Below are 22044 nucleotides of genomic sequence, written 5' to 3' on the forward strand. Positions count from 1 at the left end.
GTAGCTGAATTTTATCTCCATGCACTCCAATTTCATGTTGTTCATTTCAGTTGAGTTGGTTTTTGTTTTGCTTTGTTACCATACGATGGAAGATTTTGCAAAAACTTGATGTGCAAATTTTTATTAGTAGTATTCAGGCAAAAAAAACCCCAAATCCTTTCTGTTGGGAAGGTCAATTTTTTTCTTGTTGGCTTTTGAAATAAAGAAGAATCTTGGTAGTATGTAACATGTTCAGTAATTTGGAGTGTTGACTGTAAGATACCAAATTAATGTGCATGTAATAGGATGACTTTTGAAACTTAATACAATTTTTCATTAATAAGAGGCCAATGGTGTAAGACCTCTTTATCCTCTTTCAGCAGGGCAGACACAGCATACAGATTTTACCATCGAATTGTGTTTTGCTGCAGCTAGGATTCCTAGCTTGGAAACCTGATGTTAGACAAAGCATTTTACATATATACTTTGCATGTTTTACCTAATCTCTTCTTTTTCAGACCATTTCAGTGGAATACACTAAATAATTACAGGCACATGAGAGAAAAGACTTAAGTCTTAATTGATGCAAGAAAAAAATCCTATTGCAATTTTGTTTTTTGACATAGCCTTTAAATTACCAGGGTTTGGAATTTAATTTTCTTTATGCATACAGTTCAAGAAAAAGAATCCAACTGTAATTGTAATGCTAGGATTTCTTCATGCCTAATTTCCTTTAAACAACTGTAAACAAATTTCAAGCTTGCTATACTAAGTGAAACTATTTTTTCATGTAAGCATTAAGTTGATTTCTGCTATTGATGAGATTAGTCTTTTAGCTGTAACTACTCAAAAAATTTGATTTTGCTGTATTATAAATATTTGGCAAATTTAGTCTTAAGCACATAGACCTTGTTGGAGGGCTGTGTGTCATATGTTTTCAAATGGATTTAGTATTCCACTTTCTATTGTAGTGTTAACCTGTTCCTAAGAGGTATGTTACTGATGGCTCAGTAGTAAGGCTGTGTCAGAAGTTGATTATGGTGTGTTCAAGTTGCTTTTGCTGTAGCATGTGGAGTATTGCTAAAAGTTTTCATCTGTATTCCAGGCCCATCAAAGATTATTTTCAATCTTTTGCTTTTTTCTTTTTTAGTTACAGATGTCCACACCTTTTGTTCCTTGTATTCCTGGAAAGCTTTACTCTTTCAAACTCCCTGTCACCTGTTCCCTAAATCTGATTGCTGCTATTTCATTATAAGGATCAGTTATGACTGTTACTGTATGATCTAATGGATAGATGTTTTGTAGGCCAGTGTTACATTAAGCTAGGCTTCAGCAGGTACTGAGTAAAATCTAGGGCCTGACAGCTCTTGATTTATTCACTTCTGATGGTTCAGAGAACTCCAGTGGGAAAGAAATGATAGTGGACAGTAAGTAAGGAAGGGGAGGGGGAACATGATGGACTGCCACAAAGTGTTATCTGCTTGGAGAGGAATTATTTTCAGGATATCAGATTAACTGCACCCATCATGCAGTTGATAAATTATTATGCATTTAAAGTGTGTATGGACAGACACATGAGGCACAAATAGTGTTTGCAGTGGTAGCACATTCAGTTCAGTATTTGAAGTTAACCAATACTTCTTATTTCTTAAGATTACCATGTGGGTTTTTTGCAGTGCTTTCCAGTTGTTTAGGTAATTCATCAGATGTTCTGGGGTTTTGGGAGCTAGAGCATGTAGTGTCACCTGATGCTGAAATAAAGGAACGTGGGAATTTTTAAAGAAGAGCTGGTTGGAAATGAAGACTAGGAGTGATGAAAAGGGAAATGATGGAAGAAGATCTTGGCAATTACACTGTCCTATCTTTTTTTTTTTTAATAGATTTAAATGTAAAAGCCAGGTCTCATAGTTAATTTTTTTTCCCCAATCTTTGTTTATTTTGCAATTGGTGAATTTAAATGTGTACTTCTAAAATATGAAAACTGTAGTTATATTCTGTTTCTCTAATTACAAATTTCTCCTTCTACTCTCTTTCTCAATGTATCCCTGTAGAGCAGATAGGAATTATCCCAAGCCTGTTTCTGTTTCGCTGTTAAAGCATATTTGTTCCCCACTAGAAGGATGGCATTCCAACAAGTTTTGGACTTTGTTTTTGCTTTACCCTTTGATCTTTTCGAGTGTTTGAACAGTAAGTATTTTTGGTTTTGTTAGCTAAGGTGTGTCATAAGAGTGGAGATACAGAAGGATGTGAGAGAACCAGCAACACAGATAACTCATGAATGCTTGTGTTCAGACAAGTACAGGGAAAATACAAACTCAGAGTAATTTTTTTAATTTTTAATTGCTTTGAAGCAGTTATGATTGTGTAACTAGTACAGATCCTCGGGCATCTTTGAGTTATGAGACAAAGTATTTTTACTGGATAGTCATACTTTTTCAATAGAACTGCATAATTAAAAGTAGAAAGAAAAGCTCTGGGTTTCTGTTTCCATGTGACACACAAAAACTAGCAAGACCAAAAGTTGCCTGCAAGCTCTGTCTGCCTTTGAGTCTAGTAATTTTTGTCCACTGATTTTAAAAACTCCGTATTAGTTAAAATAAAAAAATCACCAGCCCAAAGATAAAAAAAAAAAACATTTGAAAGAGTACTTTTGACTGAGAGAAATGAAGGGCCACAGAGATTAGTGGTGAGTCTTTGAGAGATTATCTTTTTGCAACTTGTAGTAAATACCTTGTAGTGAGTATGAGTAGATGGCAGGACTTTGGAAATAATTTTCAGTATCTCTTACATATTACATAAACAAAGCAAAAGCTGTGTGTGTATGATCATGAAGAGAAAGGCAAGTTGAATGACATAATTCCAAACAATGAACGAATGCAGGAATATCAACAAAACAGAGACATGTAATCTCTAAATTTATGGTATATTCATACTCTATTTCAACAGGCATAAAAGTTTAAGTAAACAATGAAGCATTAGGGCTCTTAAGTTGGCACACAAATGACTAGCATGGAAAAAAGTAGTTCTCTATTGTTGAAAAAAATAGTTCTCCATTTACAGATGGAATGATACATCTGAAACAGTACAGATCCAATTGCTTTTCTACTTTGCATGAAAGTTCTGCAAGGAAATGGCAGTTTTATGTTTCTGACTAAATATGCATAGACACTGTCTGAAACTCTGATAGGAATTGGCATTTATAACTTTCTCTGTTGTCTCTTTCTGAGTATTTATATACTTGGAGATTCAATAGTAAACTGCAGGTTAGTTCTCCCAGAACTAGACTAGTGTTCTCTAAGGTGATCAGACTTGATGGTTTTAGTTCAATAGATGATCACCTGTCCCGGGGAAGGTGTGGAGAAATGTCACACATCTTTTCTAGGGATGCTGGCTGAGGGCAGCTGAGTTTTGTTTATCTGTTTTGTCTATTTACGATGGTGAAATCAGTTGTTTAGTGGTGAAAGAAATAACACTGAGAAGCAGTTTCTAATCTTGATCTTTGTCTTTCTGCTGGGACAGAAGCATTTATTAGTGTGTAACCCAATGGCTGAACAGAAGAAGAGCATGGTTTATTCAGAAATAATACTTCAACATTGTGTGTCTGAGAAAAAGGAGTGGTTTTTATTTCTTTTTGAATAAACAGGTTCAGCAATGGAGTGAGAGAGAATAGAAATGGATAAAATGGGCAGGTGACTTGTGGTGACCAAGGAAAGAAGTGAGCACTGGATTAGAATGATTACTATAAGATCAAATAATGTTGGTAGCAAATAAGTTTCAGAAAATTTTGTTGAGGATAATAGAAGGAGAAGTTTCAGTAGAAGTACCTGTAAATGCATATAGATCTGAAAGTCAGCTAACAAAATCTAAGAGATGTTATTTTCACAACCCACTGAATTAAACCAGAAAAACTGAATCATTGCATGTTTCTGAAATGTATGGGAGAACAATGTTGGGAGCCTAGACTACTTGTCCGCTGCATCCAGTGCTTAAAAGTCACCCATTTTTAACACAGGAAATGTTATTTTGTGTTCTCTTATAATCAACAAACTTCCTGGATTTGGAAGCCACTTGTTGCCAGAGTGGCAAGTTGTGATGCACAGGGCAAACTGAGAATAGACCCAGTGTTCAGTGTTTTATTTTTGAAAGAGTTTAATTTTCCATTGCAGAGGATCTTCTGTTCAGTAGGTGGGGCAAATGTATTTAGCCTAACTTGAAAGCTGAAAGCTTGCTGAGAAGACAGTATAGGATTGGGAAATTTTGGCTTTTTGGCAGTCAAGAGGGAGGGTGCTCCTGGCTGAAGGCCTGTTCTAACGTAGTGACAAAGGAAGGACAACAACTAGAAAAGAGGATGTCACACAGAAGTACTAAGTTTCCAGAGGTATTAGTTTGTAATGCCTTACAGAATAGGAAAGGAGAAAGTCTCCAACTTGTGTTGCTCCAGCATTCAGAAGGAGACAATATTTTATTGATGTCAATGGCAAGTGGTTACGAAGCTACTCTAAAAAAATAGTAGCCAAGTTGAATTCACTTGAAAGAAGAATTCAGGGCTGTAAAGCTGAATTAATGATAATCAATTACCTTTTTATGGAAAACATGTGTTGTCAAACAAATTTGTGGGTTTTGCTTACTGAATTGATTAAAGAAATTGTGTAGATGCACTACAGATTTATGTGCATAAATTTAGATGACTTAAACCTACCTTTAAATTATTTTTCCCCAAAGCAGGTATTTAAATAAGCCATATTTTCCTCACCTCACAGTTGCTCTACATTCTTAGTAGAAGATTTTGTTACCAGGGGAGCTGGAGGAGAGGAACAGGGGTAAGCGAAGTGTAAAGCTTTGGAATTGGACTGTGTCCTTGCTGGGATTGCTTTACCAATGTTGTTTCTGTTCTTGCATTCAGGCAGCTATGTCAAACAATCTGCACTTGTGCAAATGGTGTAGGGAGCTGTGCTCTACAGATAAAAACAGTTTTATGGTTACCTGTGAATAAGTGCAATTATACATGTCACAGCAGGCGATTAAGTGGGCTCTTCTTCTTGAAGATTAGGATTGTAGTGGTGCATTCATGGGGAGAAAATAAAGGGCCAGAGTAGGGCTCTTGGATTAACGGGGAAAGAAATGGCAAGAGCTAAGGACTGGAAAATGAGGCCTGGCAAATTCAGAAGTATAAGATAATTGGAAAATTGGGTTATATGCACAATTTTGTTGTAATTCCTCAAGTAAATCCTGGTTGTTCAAATCTAAAGCATAATAACCAGTTTTATTCTGTTCCTTTCTAATTGAAGTATAGCCAGTTCTGGTTGAAAAGGTCTAGCCAAATAGCTGTGAAAAGAAGACTGAAGACTAATCTTTGTTCAGGCCTTGGATGGGAGCCATTTATCCCTGTAACCAGTTACTAGTTATCCCTCTAACTATAGTTACTACTGTCTTACCTAAAAGATCAGTGAAGATGTTACTGTATGTAACACAAAGTAATGAGAGGTGTAGAGTAAGTTTTCATTCTTCATAGGAAACAGCTTCAGTAGTAGTCTGTTTTCACAGGAGTAGTTTTTTCTCTGTTGCCCAACTCATGCAAATAATTCACAAACATTTTTGTGGATTTTATCAACTCTTTTCAGTTATTGTGTGAGACATAAAATAGTCCAATTGTCTTATGTGTTTATCTTTCAGGTCCAACCTTCAGTTATTCACAGGCATTAAATCTGATTACTGGCTTTGTTGTCTTAAAGGTAGATCTTCAGCTGAAAACCAGCAGGGTCTCATACCTCTTTTCATGTAATCTGAGGGAAAAATGTGGAAACTTAACCTCATTAAAAGAAGGAATATCCTATTATTTTGAGAACATGCTGTTTCTCTGCCAGGTTGTCTACAATTTCAAAGATTTCCCCCTTGCTCAGTTTTAGCAGATAGGATTTGAAAACCAGAGTTGTAAAAACTTTTGATTGGAAAAAAATTTGGGACACAAGAAAAAACCAGTACTGAATCCAAAAATTTCCACTTTTATTCTACTTTGCTTAAACTGCTCTGGAATCTTCACTGTATGCTGTAAAACTCAGGCAAGATTTATTAGAAGCTTCTGAATACATTAATCTTTTAAAAGATATCTTTAACGTGTCTTCATGTGCACTTTTTTGTACTTCATTCCTGTTTGATGCAAGGGCAGATCAGCTGTATACCTCCATTTTAATAATTTTGACTTTAAGAGGTTCTATGTTCATAATATAATCTTTACCCACAGTTTCTCGTCATAGAATCACAGAAGGGTTTAGTTTGGAACGGGATCTTAAAGACCATCTACTTTCATCCCCTGTCATGAGCTTAGACACCTTCCACTAGACCAGGTTGCTCAAAGCCCCATCCAACCTGGCCTTGAATACTTCCAGGGATGGAAGTTTCACATCTTCTATGAGCAGCCTGTTCCTGTGCCTCACCACCCTCACAGTAAAGAATTAATTCCCAATATCTGATCTAGACTTGCCCTCTTTCAATTTGAAGCCATTTCCCCTTGTCCTGTCATGACTTGCTCCTGTAAAAAAGCCTTCCTGTAAGTCCCATTGGTACTGGAAGGTGCTCTGAGGTCTCCTCAGCCTTCTCTTCTCCAGGCTCTCAGCTGTCTTCACTGGAGACTTGCTGCAGCCCTCTGATGTCTCCATGGCCCTCTGGACTCTCTCCGACAGCTCAGCATGTTTCATGGGTTGAGGCCCCAGAGCTGGACACAGCAGTCCAGGTGGGGTCTCTTGAGAGAAGAGTAGAGGGAGCATCACCTGCCTCTTCCTGCTGGCCAGATTCCTTTGATGCTGATGAGGCCAAGGGTACAGATGACTTTCTGGGCTTCAAGTGCACATTTCTGGCTTGTATTGAACTTCTCATCAACTGATGTTCACATCTTTTGTTTTGTTTGTTCTTGTTCATTGATAGATCTCACGAGCTGTTAGAGCTCTAAGCAGGAGTAATATTCTTCCTCGTTATTGTTAAGGTGTTTTACAACAGCAGTGCTCACACTCACCTTTTGTTTAGTGATGATACATGGTAAATAGTGTTCCTTTCTCATTTTCTTTTGCCTTAATTGTGTTTTCAGCCCATTGTAAATGCAGCCTAATACACAAGTATCACTGATACTTGTTACAATTTACTAATGTGGGAAGATGTCCTTTTCTCCTAGTTATCCTTCCTTCTCTCTATTTGTGACAAGGCTTTATGAAAAATGTCTTGAAATAAAATTTGGAAGACAACTATGGTGCAGAGTAGCAATAAGTTACTGTGCTTTTTTTCCCCTCTGCTAATTGAATTGAAATCGAGTTTAATTTGAAGTAAAATCTCACAACAGATTGCGAGAGTTCCTGGTGCAGTTAAAAGTAAAACTGTGTTAATACAGCTAAGTTAGTAGCAGTCTGATGTAGCCAGAGTGACAGATTTTACAGGAGTGACATTGATTTGTTTATTAGATATAGTATCAGGTTAAACTGTTACAATACATGGTAGGAAGTTCGAGATGATATCAGGGTAACAGAAACCAAAAGTATATTTCCAAAAACCCATCTTGGAAAGGAAACCAGAGTGTGCTCTGTGCCAACAGCTTTGTGCTCTCAGTCTGCCTGTCTGCTTGCCTGGCTGCAGTGTCAGGAATCAGAATGGGGTTATAGAAATGCTTATATGCAAAGGATACGATTCATTCAAACTATAAAAAGAATAGGTTTAATAATTTCAGGTTGTGTACCTATCACACAACTTGCACTATCAATCTTCTGGTTTTTTTCATTTCAAGTAAATTTATTTTCATTATGTGAGAATTTCTTCATAAAATAGGAAAACAAGATGATGCAGAAATCTGTAAAGAAAATTATATTATATAAATTCACAATTCCCCATACTTCTCTCATTCTGTTTCAATTTATAACAATCACTGAGGTGTAATTTTAGCAAAGAATATAAAGATGTCTAATGATGTATCTCCTTCAATTTACTACTCTACAAAAATAATTAAATTGTGGTAAAGAAGCAGTAGTTGAAAACAGTGTGGTAGTGAAACACACTCAAAGCATCCAGATGTACTAAACTTATCTGACTAAAGGAAAGCTCAATAGCATATTTTAAAAAGCATCACTGGGAGCAGATGCTTAACCTTTAAGGTTTTTTCTTGTAATGCTTGTACTCTGTGTGTACTTTGTACTTTATCTGTAGGAAAAGAGGTAATAGAATAGTGCACACTTTTAGTTTGTCACTTTTTCTGTGTATATTTTGTTAAATCAAAAACCTTTTCTGGAACTGCTATTCATCTTGCTCTCCTCTCTCCTTCCAGCAATTTTGGCACAACCACATATCACACTCAGTGATTCAAAGATAAGTTTTTATTTTTTTGGCTGTTGTAGCCTAAAAAAATAAGGCTAGCATTTTTTCCCCAGCAAGTGCAAGTTGCCCTCCACCTTTCTGTCATCCTGATGGCTGTAGCTGCCTTGGAGCACTTCCTTCTGCCTTCTGCTCTTTTCCACTGGACCTGTACTCTTCACCTTCTTCACATCCTTCTTATTCAACACTTATTGGCTCTGAGTGATTTTGTTTTTCCTGTTAGTCAGTAACTATGTGGTTTTTTTACCTTTTATGTTTTTTTTTACCTTCCCCCACCAAAACAAACCCCAAACCCTCGGTTTAATTTTGCTTCTTGAATTGCACAAGTGTTCTATGAGGTAGAAAAAAAGAGACAGTAATTATAGAATCAGATTCTTCTTTCCTCTTGGTGTAAGACATTTACATTCAGTGATATTCTGGCAGAATGTGTGAAATAGGAGTGGAATCTGGCTCTTTTAAGGCTGGAAATTTTTAAGACAGAAGCTGATTGTTCTTAGATATGTTGGAGGTATTTTGCCTGAATAATGGGTAGCAGAAGAGCGATTTAGCGTATTCAATTTTTTTTAATACTACATTGAAACTTTGCTAAAAAATGCTGTATTCTCTTCTTGCAAAAGAGTTTAATGACAATTGGCAAATAAAACTTTTTTTCATAGGAAACAAACGTAAGTCTAGAATATTCAGCTATCCAGGAAGTTTGATGATTATCATATACATCAATTTAAAAGGAAGTACTGTGTGCACTGCAATATAGTATATTTAATGGTTAGCACAACAGAAATTTTTTTCATCTGTCTGGGTAAATTCTGTAGCCTTTTAATGTATTATTTAATTTAATGAAAACAATCCAACAAGGGTGGGGAAGATAGGATGTTTAACTTTATATGTGGTGAGTCATAGTATCTGTCCATCCAGTTCAGTGGTACTCTTCCCAAAACCTCCTTCATATAAATATAAAATAGATGCTGATGTTAAACCCAACTTTTGGTGTGTGTGGATAAATAATAATTATGTATGACATACATGTATGTATTTATGTAACAAGGAAAGGAGGTGAATTGATCTGAAGTGCATTCAACTGCATACATTTTTAATCAAGTATATTAAGAAAGTACAAAAGTGATTCTATTCCACTGGCACTGATAAAGTAAACAGGACCTCCAGTCGAGTGTGGATTACATGCCTTGTAACCCATAAAAATTGTTGCATACTAGAAACTAGATATTTGTGATGTGTTTGCATTTCTGTTTCATCACAGGTTTGTGATGTACTAGCATGTGAAGGTGTGCTTCTTGAATATTCTAATAGATACTGGCACTGCACTCTGTTATGTTGGTATTTTTATGTGGGATAACCTAATTTTATAATGTAAAATTGAATGGAAATGCGTTTGCAGTTAAAAAACAACATAGTCAGATACCAGCTAATACTTTAGAGACTGAAAACGTGTGGAAATCTTTGGTGCTTGCTTGTGTTTTTGAGATGTGTTTGCTGGAATTAATATTTTTGGAGTCCTGTACAATACTGCTTGCCTTAGGCTGAGTGGTGTGAAATGTAATTGAATTAATGATTCACTGTGGTGAGATCATTTTTAAGAATGTAGTGGGCTTCGTATTGTACAGTACTATGGCATCAATTTGCCCTTTTTTCTTCAGCGATGCTGCCTCTTTGCATTCTGTTTCAGCCTATCTGTCAAGCACCCACACCTTCATATCACTCCTGAAATCCTCTTGTGTCTGTAGGATATTAGTGTGTCTCCACAATTTACTCTTTATTTTGTCTTGTGTTAAATCTGTCATGTGGTACAGATCATGTATGGTTCTGTTCTATGATGGCTTCTGGGTGTATGTGGGATGGCACATATTGTAACTTGTATTCCTTCCTGCTGTGTGCAGAATTTTCTTCTGCAACCCTCGAAGTGTATTCCAATGTAGTGTAAGTCCCCTATTTAAAAATTTAATGAAGATGAAGAATAGTAAAAATGAGCCTGCTTATATTCGTAAAAGCACTCAATGAGTGTGATCGACATAACCTTTAAAACTGGGCTTAATCTCTTTGGGTGATTCCTAGGCTGCTCTTCCTCTGCTGTGAAGTGCTGCTTCATTGCATCTGATTTTCTAATGAATGAGCTTTTAACGCTAAATGTGTAATTCTTGAGGTTTTATTTAATTTTAAAAAGTAAGGTTATGTTGTCAAGAAACCTTTCAAGTCTGAAAGCTTTTCTAAATGCATTTTTCAGATAAGGACATGATGTAGACTTACTAATCTATTCATTATCATTTCTCCTTTCCTACTTTTTAAATGAATGAGTAGTATCTTTCATTTAAGAATGCTTTATTGGAAGATTAGTAATTACTGAAATCATGTTATGGTGTTAACCCTACACATCCCACCTTCTCCTTCTAGTGCTCAAAATACAGAGGGTAGCTTGAAAGGGAAATCAAGAAGAGGTACAAAAAATGAAAAAAAATAATAGTTTCTTCTTAAATATTTTGGGTGCATTTCTTTTCAGAAGTTATTCCCACAACATTATTTTTAAGTGATAAATGTGGACAATATGAGTTTAGAAAAATAAAAGCTTCCTGCATTTACTCCTGTCTGCAACCTCTCAAATAAGATGTAGGATTTCAATTCTGTAGGAAATCAGAGATAACTTGGATAAAAAAATGTGCTTTGAATGAATTGAATGAAGGTATTTTTGGGCTAGTTTCCACAAAAAAAGCCAGTGAAAATATGAAAATATGTTTGAATATATGTTACACAGTAATTTCACATAACCAGTTATCGTCAATCAGGTAATAACATTTCTAGGTAGAATTTGGATGATTTTAAGTGGCTATTCTTTGTAGAAAATGGAGATGTAGTGTTATATTTTGAATCTTCTGTTCTGCTAAGCTAAGGCATGAGCCCAAGTAAACTAAGGTACATTACAAGTATTTTTTTAAAAGCACAAAACCAGTTTTGGCAGTACACATACAATTAATAATTTAGCCATGTAGTGGAAAAGAGCTTTTTGTTCCCTTGAAACTGTGCTTTTTTTTGTACACAACTTCAGAAAAGTGCTGTAGAAATCTATTTTATGTAATACTTTAGTCAAGCTAGTTCTCATATTCAAGAGTATGATCAGCTATTCAATATAATAGTTATTGAGAATTAGAATTTTAAATATACTGGTAGCTGGTGACACTGATCAGTTTATGTAACAAAAGGGGTGAAATCGTGCTCATTGATTTTGCAGCTTTTTGTTTTGTTTCCCCCTCACTGCCACTGTTCCACTAAAATTAAGAAATTTTTAAGTATGGCAGGGGGCAGACAACTTGACAAACGTATGTTTGGATGAATATCTTAATTCTTACAGTGCTACGGATGATAATAATTTCATAAGGCTTCTTGATTCTTCAATGCAGGTTTAAGATGAAATTGAAGCAGACAATGTAGAACAAAAGCATGCCATGGCTGCCCCAAAAATGCAGGAATACAGTAGCTAGCAGCATTGGTGATTGGTTTGTGACAAGGCAATTGCATGGCTAGCACTGAACACACTGGAAAATAATAAAGTTATCAAGGGCAAGAAAAGTTATCTTCTACTTTAGCTGTGGCATTTAACAGTCATATCTATGTAGATAGATGGTATGAATGAAAAATTTCTGTATGAAGGGTCCTTGTGTCACACTAGAGGTCAGTGTGAAAAATCAAAGCCTTTCCCCAGGACTGACTCTGTTGATTGGTTGTCTTCTAGCGTCAGCCAAATAATTTTCTCATGCATGCTTTTTCCCTTCATTTAGCCTTTTACTTCTAGCCTGTCCTTTGTAATTATTCAAGGTTGTATATTCTTAATGTAGAAATTGTGGATCTGAGATTGTGTATGCAAAACTTTTTACTTTTCTTAAGAGTACTGTCAGTTTTTGGACCAGCATGATTTTTTTTTTCCCATATAAAAGGTTTCCGAACCACTCACTGAGGGACATAATGTAAATGACTTTTTCTGTGCATGGCAGTCGCATGCTGGAGAACATTTAAATAAGTGGGATATCTAAATATGAGGTCAAAAATGCATCCAGGTTGTAGCTGCATAATCTTCAGAAGACCTCTGATCAATACTGTTTATGAAATTTAAATTTAAAAACACCATATTGTACAAAATGGTGAATTTGTGCTACAGAAAAGTATTCCCAAGTGCAATTTTTGCTTAAAAATTATTTTATATTTACAGAGAAACTGAGCCATACAAATATTTTTAAAAGTTTGCACTTCTTTAAGGCTATTTATTTTCTAAAAAAAGAGGACTTGAATATTTTTGACAAATATACACATGGTGTTAATGCTAACAAACAGCCATGCAACATATATCTTACATAATGAAGAAATTGAATATACAAGACCTACTCTATTTAACATATATATTGAAAATATACAGTCTCGCCAGTAGTTAAAAAAGTTTTTCTTATTTGGCAGTATTTTTTACAATTTGTTCAAATATTCCGTTTGATGTGTTTTGGTGAATACTGAAATCTAGTCAGTGACAACCTGAGGTACTAAACATTTCTGCCTTACTTCACTGTCTTCAAAGGTAATCTTTTTGTTTCTTTTAGGCTCTATCCATGAGTTGTGTATTACAGCATTATTTGGCATGGGATCTGCTTCCACTATTGAAACAACTCGCTTTTTCATTTTACTTTTCAGAACTTTCTGAAACTTTTGCCTCGTGAATGCGTAAAGTAGAGGGTGAAATATAGTTGTTCCATATGCCATTACTAGAAAACATAATCTCAACTTTACCAAAAGGTCACTTGGGCCCAAACATAAGATAGTGGTGTTTAAAACTGAGATGGGTGTCCAGCAGAGAAGGAATGTTGAGATAATCAGAAGGGACATTCTGAAGACTCTCTTCTGCCGTTCTCGTCGCTCCCGGTGCCGTTTTACAGCTCGGCGTAGAGCAATTATGACAGACACAGAAGTCCTGACACCAAACACGACATTTTTTCCTGCACTGCTGTGGGACACATCCGTAGTCTCATGCTGAGTGGTCAAAGAAATAGTTTTTTTCTTTCTGTTTTTCTTCTTTTGTCCCGTTGTAAATCTTGTACCGATCCGAATATTTAGGGCCTGGAGTATTTTGGTGTATGTGATTAGCATTACTATTACAGTGAAGAAAAATATTGGAATCTGAACAAGAATGTGGTAGTACATTCCTAGTTCAGTGTGGTACTCGTTTGTACTCACACACAGAAGTGTCTTATTTTCCCAAGTACTTGCACTTTGAAGACTGAAAAAGTTAACTTCAATGAAAGGAATCAGAAAGGAAAAAAGTGAAATGATCCATATTGATGTCATTAATATCACAGCCCTTCCCATGGTCAGGATTCGATTGGCAGGTTTTACAGAGATGTCGTATCGGTCCAGGGTGATAGCGAAGACGTTGATTGCAGTTGAAACGCTTGCAAAAGAGACACAAGCCTCATGGAAGCAGCAGATGAGAGCAGTGTTACTCTCCAGTGAAAGCAGAAGGATAACTATAGTTAGAGGAATACATCCCACACAAATTATTACATCAAGTACATGAAGGTTCATTGTAATTATGTTACTGACAGAATTGATTAAGTTGGATTTCATACAGTAAAGTACCAGCACGGTGAGGTTGCTGCCAAGTCCCAAAACAATTTCTAACATCAAAAATCCAGTGAGAGAAACTTGAAAGCTTAATGGATATGACAGTGGTTGGTACATGTTGGTATCGATGTCATCAATGGCATCTCGAACTGTAATGTTAGATTCGGACTGCATGTTGACTTCCAGAATGGGGGGGAAACACATTCTTTTGTTGCAGCTGGTTTTTCTCCTGAAAGGTGAAATAAAATATGGAACTATTTGATTTCTTTTTTTAACACTTATTGTTGATAAATGCTGGGGAAGGAGGAGGGAGGAAAAGCAATATTCTTACCAAACTCTTCATTTACAGCATGTTTAGAGCTTTAATTGGCATGGACTCAAAAGCTTGAAGATCTGGAATAAGGTCTTTGCTTTTAAAAAGAAAGCAGGATTTGTTTGAAAAAAGAAAAACTAGTGAAAAGCTTCCACTTAGGGAGGCAAGCCTTTGTTTGTAGTGATGTGGTTTTTCACAAAGGGCTCATTTGTTGAGTAAACTATACTTTGTGCATAGCCTTTGTATTGCTTTGAGGGTCATTTTAGAAGAATATTGTTAAGTATTAACAAATTAGTGATCAAGATCATTTTAAAAAGCTCTTGTGGAAAAAGAGGAACATGGAGCGCTGTTGCTTGTGTGTCATAAAAAGGATGTTTAAATTATTTATGCCAATTTATCCACCCCTTTCTTATGAGGTTTACAGCAGCGTTGCAGGCTGAAATGTGACATTCTGTAATTCACCAGATTTTTACAGAGTTTAAACCTTCTGTTTATTTTAATCTTCTGTGCATCTGTGTGTATGATGCTTGCCACTACAACAACTTTATGTAAGTACATACAATTCCAAATGCACAACTTACGTTTGTTTGAGAAACTAAGTTTATTATAAAATACTACATTTCCTTTTTGTGATTTGAAGGTTCCGTTTCTCAAGAAGTCTGTGCCTACCTGGAATGGAAGAGGATTTAATTTTCTTCCAGAATATATTTAAGGGAATAATTTAGCAAATAATATGTAAAAAAGAAAATTGTCTCGTTCAGGTTTTGTTTTTGATTGGTTTGGTTGTTTGTTTTTTTTTTTTACAAACTGCAATTATACCCAACAGATTTCCATACATAGCATGTTTATCTTAGGAATAAGTAAGGATAAAAAAAGTTTTTATTATATTTAGCTGATTTTTGTTTTGTGTCTCATCTGCTTAGTTTTACACATATGGGTAAGTTTTAAATATAGCGTCTGCGTGTAATGCCTGATGTTTGTATTATTTATATTGTCAGCCAGCTCTTGAGTTTGTAATTGATTGAATAAATAAAAGAGAGGTTATTACATTTCTTGTTAGGATACTGGAGGTTTTTTTTTTTTAGGTGGCTTTAAATTTAAGAGGGGACATATTTGGCATGAAAATAAATCTGACTGTCAAGCTTTGTTCTATTCTGAATACATTAAAATAGATAGCACTAAGGTGAACAAAATTGAGCTCTTTTAAAATGAAAGTATGAATTAAGCACACTTGGGATACAGTATGCAAATGGATTTAATCTGCAGTTCTGAAAAGCCTCAGTTGAACAATACTATTAATTGCAAATTGTATGATGAAAATTCTTGGTATTCTTCAACAGTTATTTCACATATGCCTCTTAAATAAAAAAGATGTAAATTAGAACGTATTACTCTCAGGTGTGAAATGAAACAAGAAATATTTCAAAAGCTTTGTTTAATTTCTAATTTAGGCAACCTCTATCTGTCTTACATTAACCCTCAGGAATATGATTTCCTTTTGCATGCTGTCCTGGCTGTGAATGGATTTCAAGAAACCATTCCAAATGTATTGCTGGATAAATTAAGTTCTTTATATTAGCAAAAGCCAGGAAGAAATCAAAAACAGATCTGCTAAAACAAATGACAGTCTCACCCTAACATTACAGCAACGGAGATTTTGTGGAAACAGAAAACCTTAGACGTGTTTGGTCATCACGAATATCTTAAGCATCACCTCCTTGTTGCATTGCCTCAGTTTTGGGTGCAGGGGAGCACAGGACAGGGGACAGGAGCTTGTTCCCCCCACGCTGCTTGGCACTGCTTGGACAGAGCCCAGGGCACAGCTGGGGCACCTCTGGGCACAGCTGGGGCACAGCTGGGGCACCTCTGGGTCACAGCTGGGGCACTGCTGGGGCACTGCTGGGGCACCTACCTGTTCTCTGTGCCTCAGGGGCCTGGCACGGCGCGGCAGCCGCTCGGCACAAACTGACACATGCTGTCACCGAGAGATTTTTGACACGCACTGTAACCTGGAAATCGAGTGGTAGCTGAGCTCTTACTTCATTTCTTGCGGTTTTTTGGGGTTTTTTTTGTTTTCCTTTTTTTTGTTCCTGCAGTTCAGCAGCAAAAAGTTCTGATTAAACATGGGGACTTCTTAATTGCCTCAGATACTTCTACAGACCGGGGCATATTCTGTGTGTCTGTTCTGAGTTTCAAGCCAGCAATAACAAATAAACCTTCTTTTAAGTGATGTTAATTTCCTTCCCCTGTTGCATTTTGTAGAAGCCTGTTTTTATTTTCCAGGTTTAAAAAAAAAGTAATTTCTGATCTCTATTTTCAGAGTGTGTGTAGACATCCTTAGTTTATGGTTGCGTATTTCTTTCTGTAATATTCCTGCTCATTACTTTTGAGTGATGGCTTAGTGAAAGAAGTTGCTATATATCATAAAATCCAGTTCGTGTGCTTTGAGAGTAACCATGGGTTACCTAATTTGGTTTATTTTGATTAAAGGAGAATACATAACATCATAAAATTGAGAGAAAAATATCCATTAGTCATTATGACAAGTAAGTTATTTAATGAGTAGTATAGAAAAAGCTTGGTTAAACCTTTATTCAGCTTGCTGGTGAAGTATGCATATTCTCCTTTTGGGATTTCATGTTTCATTGTCTCTTCATGCATCAGTAGTTTCCACAATTCTGGTTTTAAATTATAAATCCCTCTTTAAGAAATGCTCACCATTTTAAGAATCAATCATTGCACTCTTCTTTTAATGAAAATCTGAGCAGATGTGTTAGTCTTCCATGTATATTGCTGAAGTGTCATGCACGCAAATGGTAATGGAAGTGTGTTCCATATTTTGTTTTTAATTCCTTTATGTCTTAAGAATACATTTTAGGGATGCATCCTGCTGCTCGTAGGTCATACAGCTACAAAGATACCCGGTCAACTGCATTCTTCATATTGTCAGTTGTAAAACTGAATTAGTTGCTGCATGCCCTTGTGAAGGGGAGGAAAAAAAAGGTTAAAAGTAGGGCTTATGATTTCAAAAAATAAAGTAATGCAAGAATGTATTTTCTAATATCAGTTATTTCATGAATAAAGGATCTCTAAAATTGGGCATTATAGATTACATAGAAAATCAGTTAGCCTACTATCTATTTGCCAGTAACATCATATTCTTCTGTCATGTTACATGAATTTAGGTTTTTTGGGCAAGTTTCCTGTTCTCCAGATACTGCAGGTTACAAAAAATCCTGCCTAGAAGCAATAACTGTTGGATGCAGAGTGTCTGTGACTAAAGCTAGCAAATGTAGTTTTGTAGCTCTGGTGAGCAGGTAGTTTATACACGCAACTCTCGTGTCTTTTAATGAGAAACTGAACAGAGTTAATGAGCCTTTTAGAAAATATGCTTTTTTAAAATTTTGCACACTGTTACACTTTTCCTTTCTTGAAATAAATGTTTGGCAAATGCATGCTTTTAATAAATGGCTTGAATGTACAGGATAACGAAAGAAATAAGTTTTTAAAAAAAACAACAAAAAGGGGGGGAATTTCCTGAGCAATAAGAGATTAGTCATATTAGCCAACCTTCATAAAACAATAAGTATACACTAATTACAGACGATCTGATCCTTCAAAGAGTAACTGAATAAATCTGAAACATATTTGACTGCCAATATTTGGAAATACTGCTGAGAGAGGAAAAGCATATTCCCAGTTGCTTTATGTGGTTGTTTTCCCCAATACTGTATGAGCTTAAACTGTACTATCTTCATGTTGTACAAACAAAATAGGTTCCTAAATATTCTATAAGACTTTACTACAGAATAACATTTTTCTATCACTATATTTTTAATGGGGAAGGGGGAAATAGCATTTAAATATTTCCTGGTTTTAAGTATAACAATATATTACTGCTTAATATAAGCTGAATCTGATCTCTTGCCTTTTTTCTCCAATTTTTAATTTGGTTTAATGTTGCTTATTTTGCATATCATAATAAGGAACAGGTCTTACCTCCACTAAAGATTTGGTAAATTCTCGATGCAGGTGAAGCAGTTCCAGGTTGGAGGGATTCATTTTGTTCACTTGTTAGCAGAGTAGAAGGGAAAGAGGGTAATAAGCATATCTTCAAAAAATGACCTTAATGAAAATTTGTGCCTGTACTGTGCCATTGTTTCAGCATACTGCTAATGTATACAATTGCTTTAGTTCTGGTTTACAGGCTGCTGCAGTCTCCCACTCTTCCTACGGTAGAATCAATAAGCATCTGAAAATACATAATGAAAGTAATTTAACATACTGAAGGCTTCTTGTCTCCAGAGACACCACTGAGATTCACGCTTTCTAAAAAAGAAGAGCCGTGCTTCTGAGAGGAAAGCTTGCGATGGGCAGCTTGTGCAGAATGACAGCCTACCTTGTCGCTTCTCCTCACTGCAGAGAGATGCAGTGCATTCACTAATTTTGATTGGTCAGTGATGTTGGGCTTAAATTGTGCTTCATATATGGGATTGATGCCCTCCCTCCCCCCAATTTATATAAGGATTCTTTTATAAAAGGACTAAATTTACAAATGATTTATGAATTCTGGAATATATTAAGGGTACGCCTGTTTTATTTTTACCTTTTCACTCTTTACTTTGTGTACACTGGAAACCACATGGCACTGAGAAAAAAAAAAGGGATTAAACGGTTATTACTTTAAAAGCTTCCAACAATCTATATTTGAATTTGCCTACTTTCCATTTCTGAGCCTTTTAGGTGTTTGAATTTTTTGTTTGATTTATTGTTTGTTTTGGTTGGTTGATTTTTCTTGTCTTAAGAACATTCTGAAATAATACTGCCTCTTTTAGCCATACTGGATTTCACCGTGCATGTTTACATGCAAGTGGTCCTAGTGGACCTAGTTTTTTTTAGCATAAGTTATATTTCAGGACAACTTGGTACCCACATGTATATTAGGAAAATTTTTGCTAGGATGCACAGAGATTATTCAGACTCTGATAATTATTCAGACATGATAATTCAGTTGGTTCATGATCAGAAAAAAATTATTTTTAGGATCCATCACTATGTACAATGTATGTATAGTTGTGGAGGTTATTAATTTTGTTGAAATGTAAACTTCTAAAAAAACTCGTATGTTCCATATGAATTTTGCTAGAGACTTGACAGTTTTCTGTGAGCATGTCTTTCTTGCATGATGTTCTTGACCTTCACTTTACAAGGGATGTCTTTATTTTCACTTTTTGTTTTGTAACTTATTTCTGAATCTCTTCCATCAGTATAAGCAATGCTCACAAGCGCATGATGAGCAGTGGATCTGTTTTAATTAGTACTGGTGCTAAATAAATCTTGGAAATAATTTCAGTATAAACACCAAAATAGTATTTTTCAAAATTGGTTTGCTGAAACAAATAGTTTAAGAGTATCCGAGTATAAAATGTCTTATAGATAGTTTATAATCTCAAGTGAGTGTGGGGCTTTTTTTTCACCATGATTTGAAAGATTTTTAAGGCTTTTTTTTTGGTAAGGTGTTATAAAGTACTGAATGTTAAAGTAGAGTTCTTATATAAGTAACTGTGTTAAGGTGGTAGTTTGGGTCAAATTTTGATGGGGTCCTCTGTTTTTAGGTTGTTAATGCAAATACAGAATGCAGTTGTGTAACTCAGATGTCTTTATTTCCTTACTTTTTCTTTCAGCTAGACATCCAATATATTATTTATCTTTAGGTAACAGCATGCTTTATGTATTTTTAAAAATGGCTTCATATCCATCTAGGATGCTTCCTGTTCCAGCCTCCTTTGCACTTCAGAAACCATGTAAATAAAGATTGCAGGAACTTTGAGCAGAGATCAGTAGGTACCAGCTGGCTATGCTGAGTAGCAGCTGATTGAGCCCTTTGAGCTGCCTCTGTTTTGTCTGCCTCCCAAGAGCTTGAAACCAGTGATACCGGCATAGCTCTTAAGGGTGATGTGATAAAGAGGATTCCTGAAATGAAAGCATAAATACTAATATTTTAAAGAGATTTACTTGCTTCACTTCCAGTATGACTAAGGATAAGTAAGGAAGCCTGTCTAAATTTAAACAGATGAATCTCCATCTCCCTTTCTAATTCTTCAGTGTGTGCCTGAACAAAGATGGAGGTATTGGATGAGTTGTACTGTTAGAAAAAGATGTACACACGGAGGAAGATTGAAGCAGGATTTTGGGGATAGCATGAATATACAGTTCAAAAGCAGTCAAAGGGGTCACAAAAGACTACCTATATGACAGGAGGTGATATTGGCAGAAGTTTTATCTGCAAAAAGTGTTTGAGAGGAGTGATAAGGAGCTGAGTTGTGAGCATATATTGAGCTTAAGTTTTCTGGAGACAAAATCAGGAAAAGAAGCTGTACCATATGGAGGCAATCAGGAGTAGGTGGATGGATAGACATGCTTATAAGCCATTGCTGTGCAGATGCTAGTTAAGATGGTGTGAACAGATGACTTCATCCTCAAAGGGTAGATAGAGAAGAGTGGGCAAAAAGAGCCATGTGCAGGCACCCAGCATAAACAGAAAATGTGCTGTTCTTATACCTGTTTCTATATCAGTGCAGATGGGAGAAAGAATTTGAATGGTATTTTGGCTTTTAGGGTAGTGACAAGTGGGGTGAAAAGGTAATGACAAGGTAGAAGTATCAGGGAACAGCAGGAGTCCTAAATGAGCAGACTGATGATGAAGGGTCTTAGGATTGAGAATGGCAACACAAGGGGAGAGGGAGATTCAGATGGCAACAGAGAACAGACTATGAAGGATTGAGGCTGCTGGGTCTGATGTGGGGGAAAAAGAAATGCAGAGAGGCAGGAGCTTGAATCACAGTGGAGCACAAGGGTGTAGAGGCATGTGCATGTAGAGAGACACTGGGTGCACAGGGGTAGAGATAATGGCAATTGCCATAACACACACCCCTGTAATACTTCTAAATTCAATTCAGGAGTCATAGTTGTATGTGAGAATATATTTTTCTGTTTTGCTAATGGCAGGAAGTCCAGAAATTTGCAAGTTGTATATTTGTTGATCCTCTCCTGTCTTTTATCTACTGTCTTACTTTCTACACAGAGGAAGTAATATCCCAACATTGACTGTTTCTGCATTCCCAAACAGTGGTAGGTTATCTCTAGATCTGAAGGTCAAAGCTCTGCTGTTGTGTTTATAAGATCACCCTGAATCAGTTTCTTGAGCTGCAGTGTTTTAGATAAGCTTAGTTTGTTTAAAAGTACTCATTAGGCTCAAAAGGCCAAATGAAGTACCCTGTTCTGATGTTTTTCTATGAGAGTCCTTGATTTTGGAGCTTTAGAATTCTTTTAATGTGTTTTAGAGTTTAACTTTATATAAACCTAGTGCAGACTATTTTGGTATCCAGATGTCATGGATCTTCATGAAGATCTTTATTGGCACAGTTGTGAGACTGTGTCTGCTCGCTTCCCTTGTTCTCTGCATTACTCTTTTTTTCATCCTGAATGCTTCCACAACACTTTCTTTCTTTGTACTGCACATCGTGTTTTCTAGTTTGAATCTTGCTGCTCATTTAATGACTGTTTAGAATTTTACTGCTTCTGGGTCTAAAAATCTCATCTGTTTTCATATTACCAAGAGACTTGAGATCCTAACTCATATGAATTTTTTAGTGCCAGGTAGTGTCTTTAGAGCTCAAGTTGCTTTAGAAAATGAATATTGGGTGTTTTTGGATATCCTGTCCTGGGATTGTTGTTCAGTGTTACTTACATGGTGCATTGCACAATTCCAGCTAGATAGCTCCTCTGTACCT

The 22044-nt window shown here is 36.0% G+C and overlaps 2 protein-coding genes across 2 annotated transcripts in view; one reads left to right on the top strand and one right to left on the bottom strand.

Moving 5' to 3' along the window:
• The window catches only part of COG5 (component of oligomeric golgi complex 5), a 180098-nt gene that overhangs the window by 18851 nt on the left and 139203 nt on the right, over positions 1–22044 (top strand). The window lies entirely within an intron of this gene.
• On the bottom strand, positions 12841–14214 carry GPR22 (G protein-coupled receptor 22). The gene has a single exon (XM_062490800.1). It carries the CDS (start codon positions 14140–14142, stop codon positions 12841–12843), a length of 1302 nt encoding a protein of 433 aa, XP_062346784.1. The 5' UTR covers positions 14143–14214.

This window comes from Cinclus cinclus, chromosome 4 (genome assembly GCF_963662255.1).
Source record: "Cinclus cinclus chromosome 4, bCinCin1.1, whole genome shotgun sequence".
NCBI lineage: Eukaryota > Metazoa > Chordata > Aves > Passeriformes > Cinclidae > Cinclus > Cinclus cinclus.

Bases quoted from the DNA above. Each gene is read 5' to 3' on its own strand.
- GPR22 (XM_062490800.1), bottom strand. From the start codon at position 14,142: ATGTGTTTCCCCCCCATTCTGGAAGTCAACATGCAGTCCGAATCTAAC.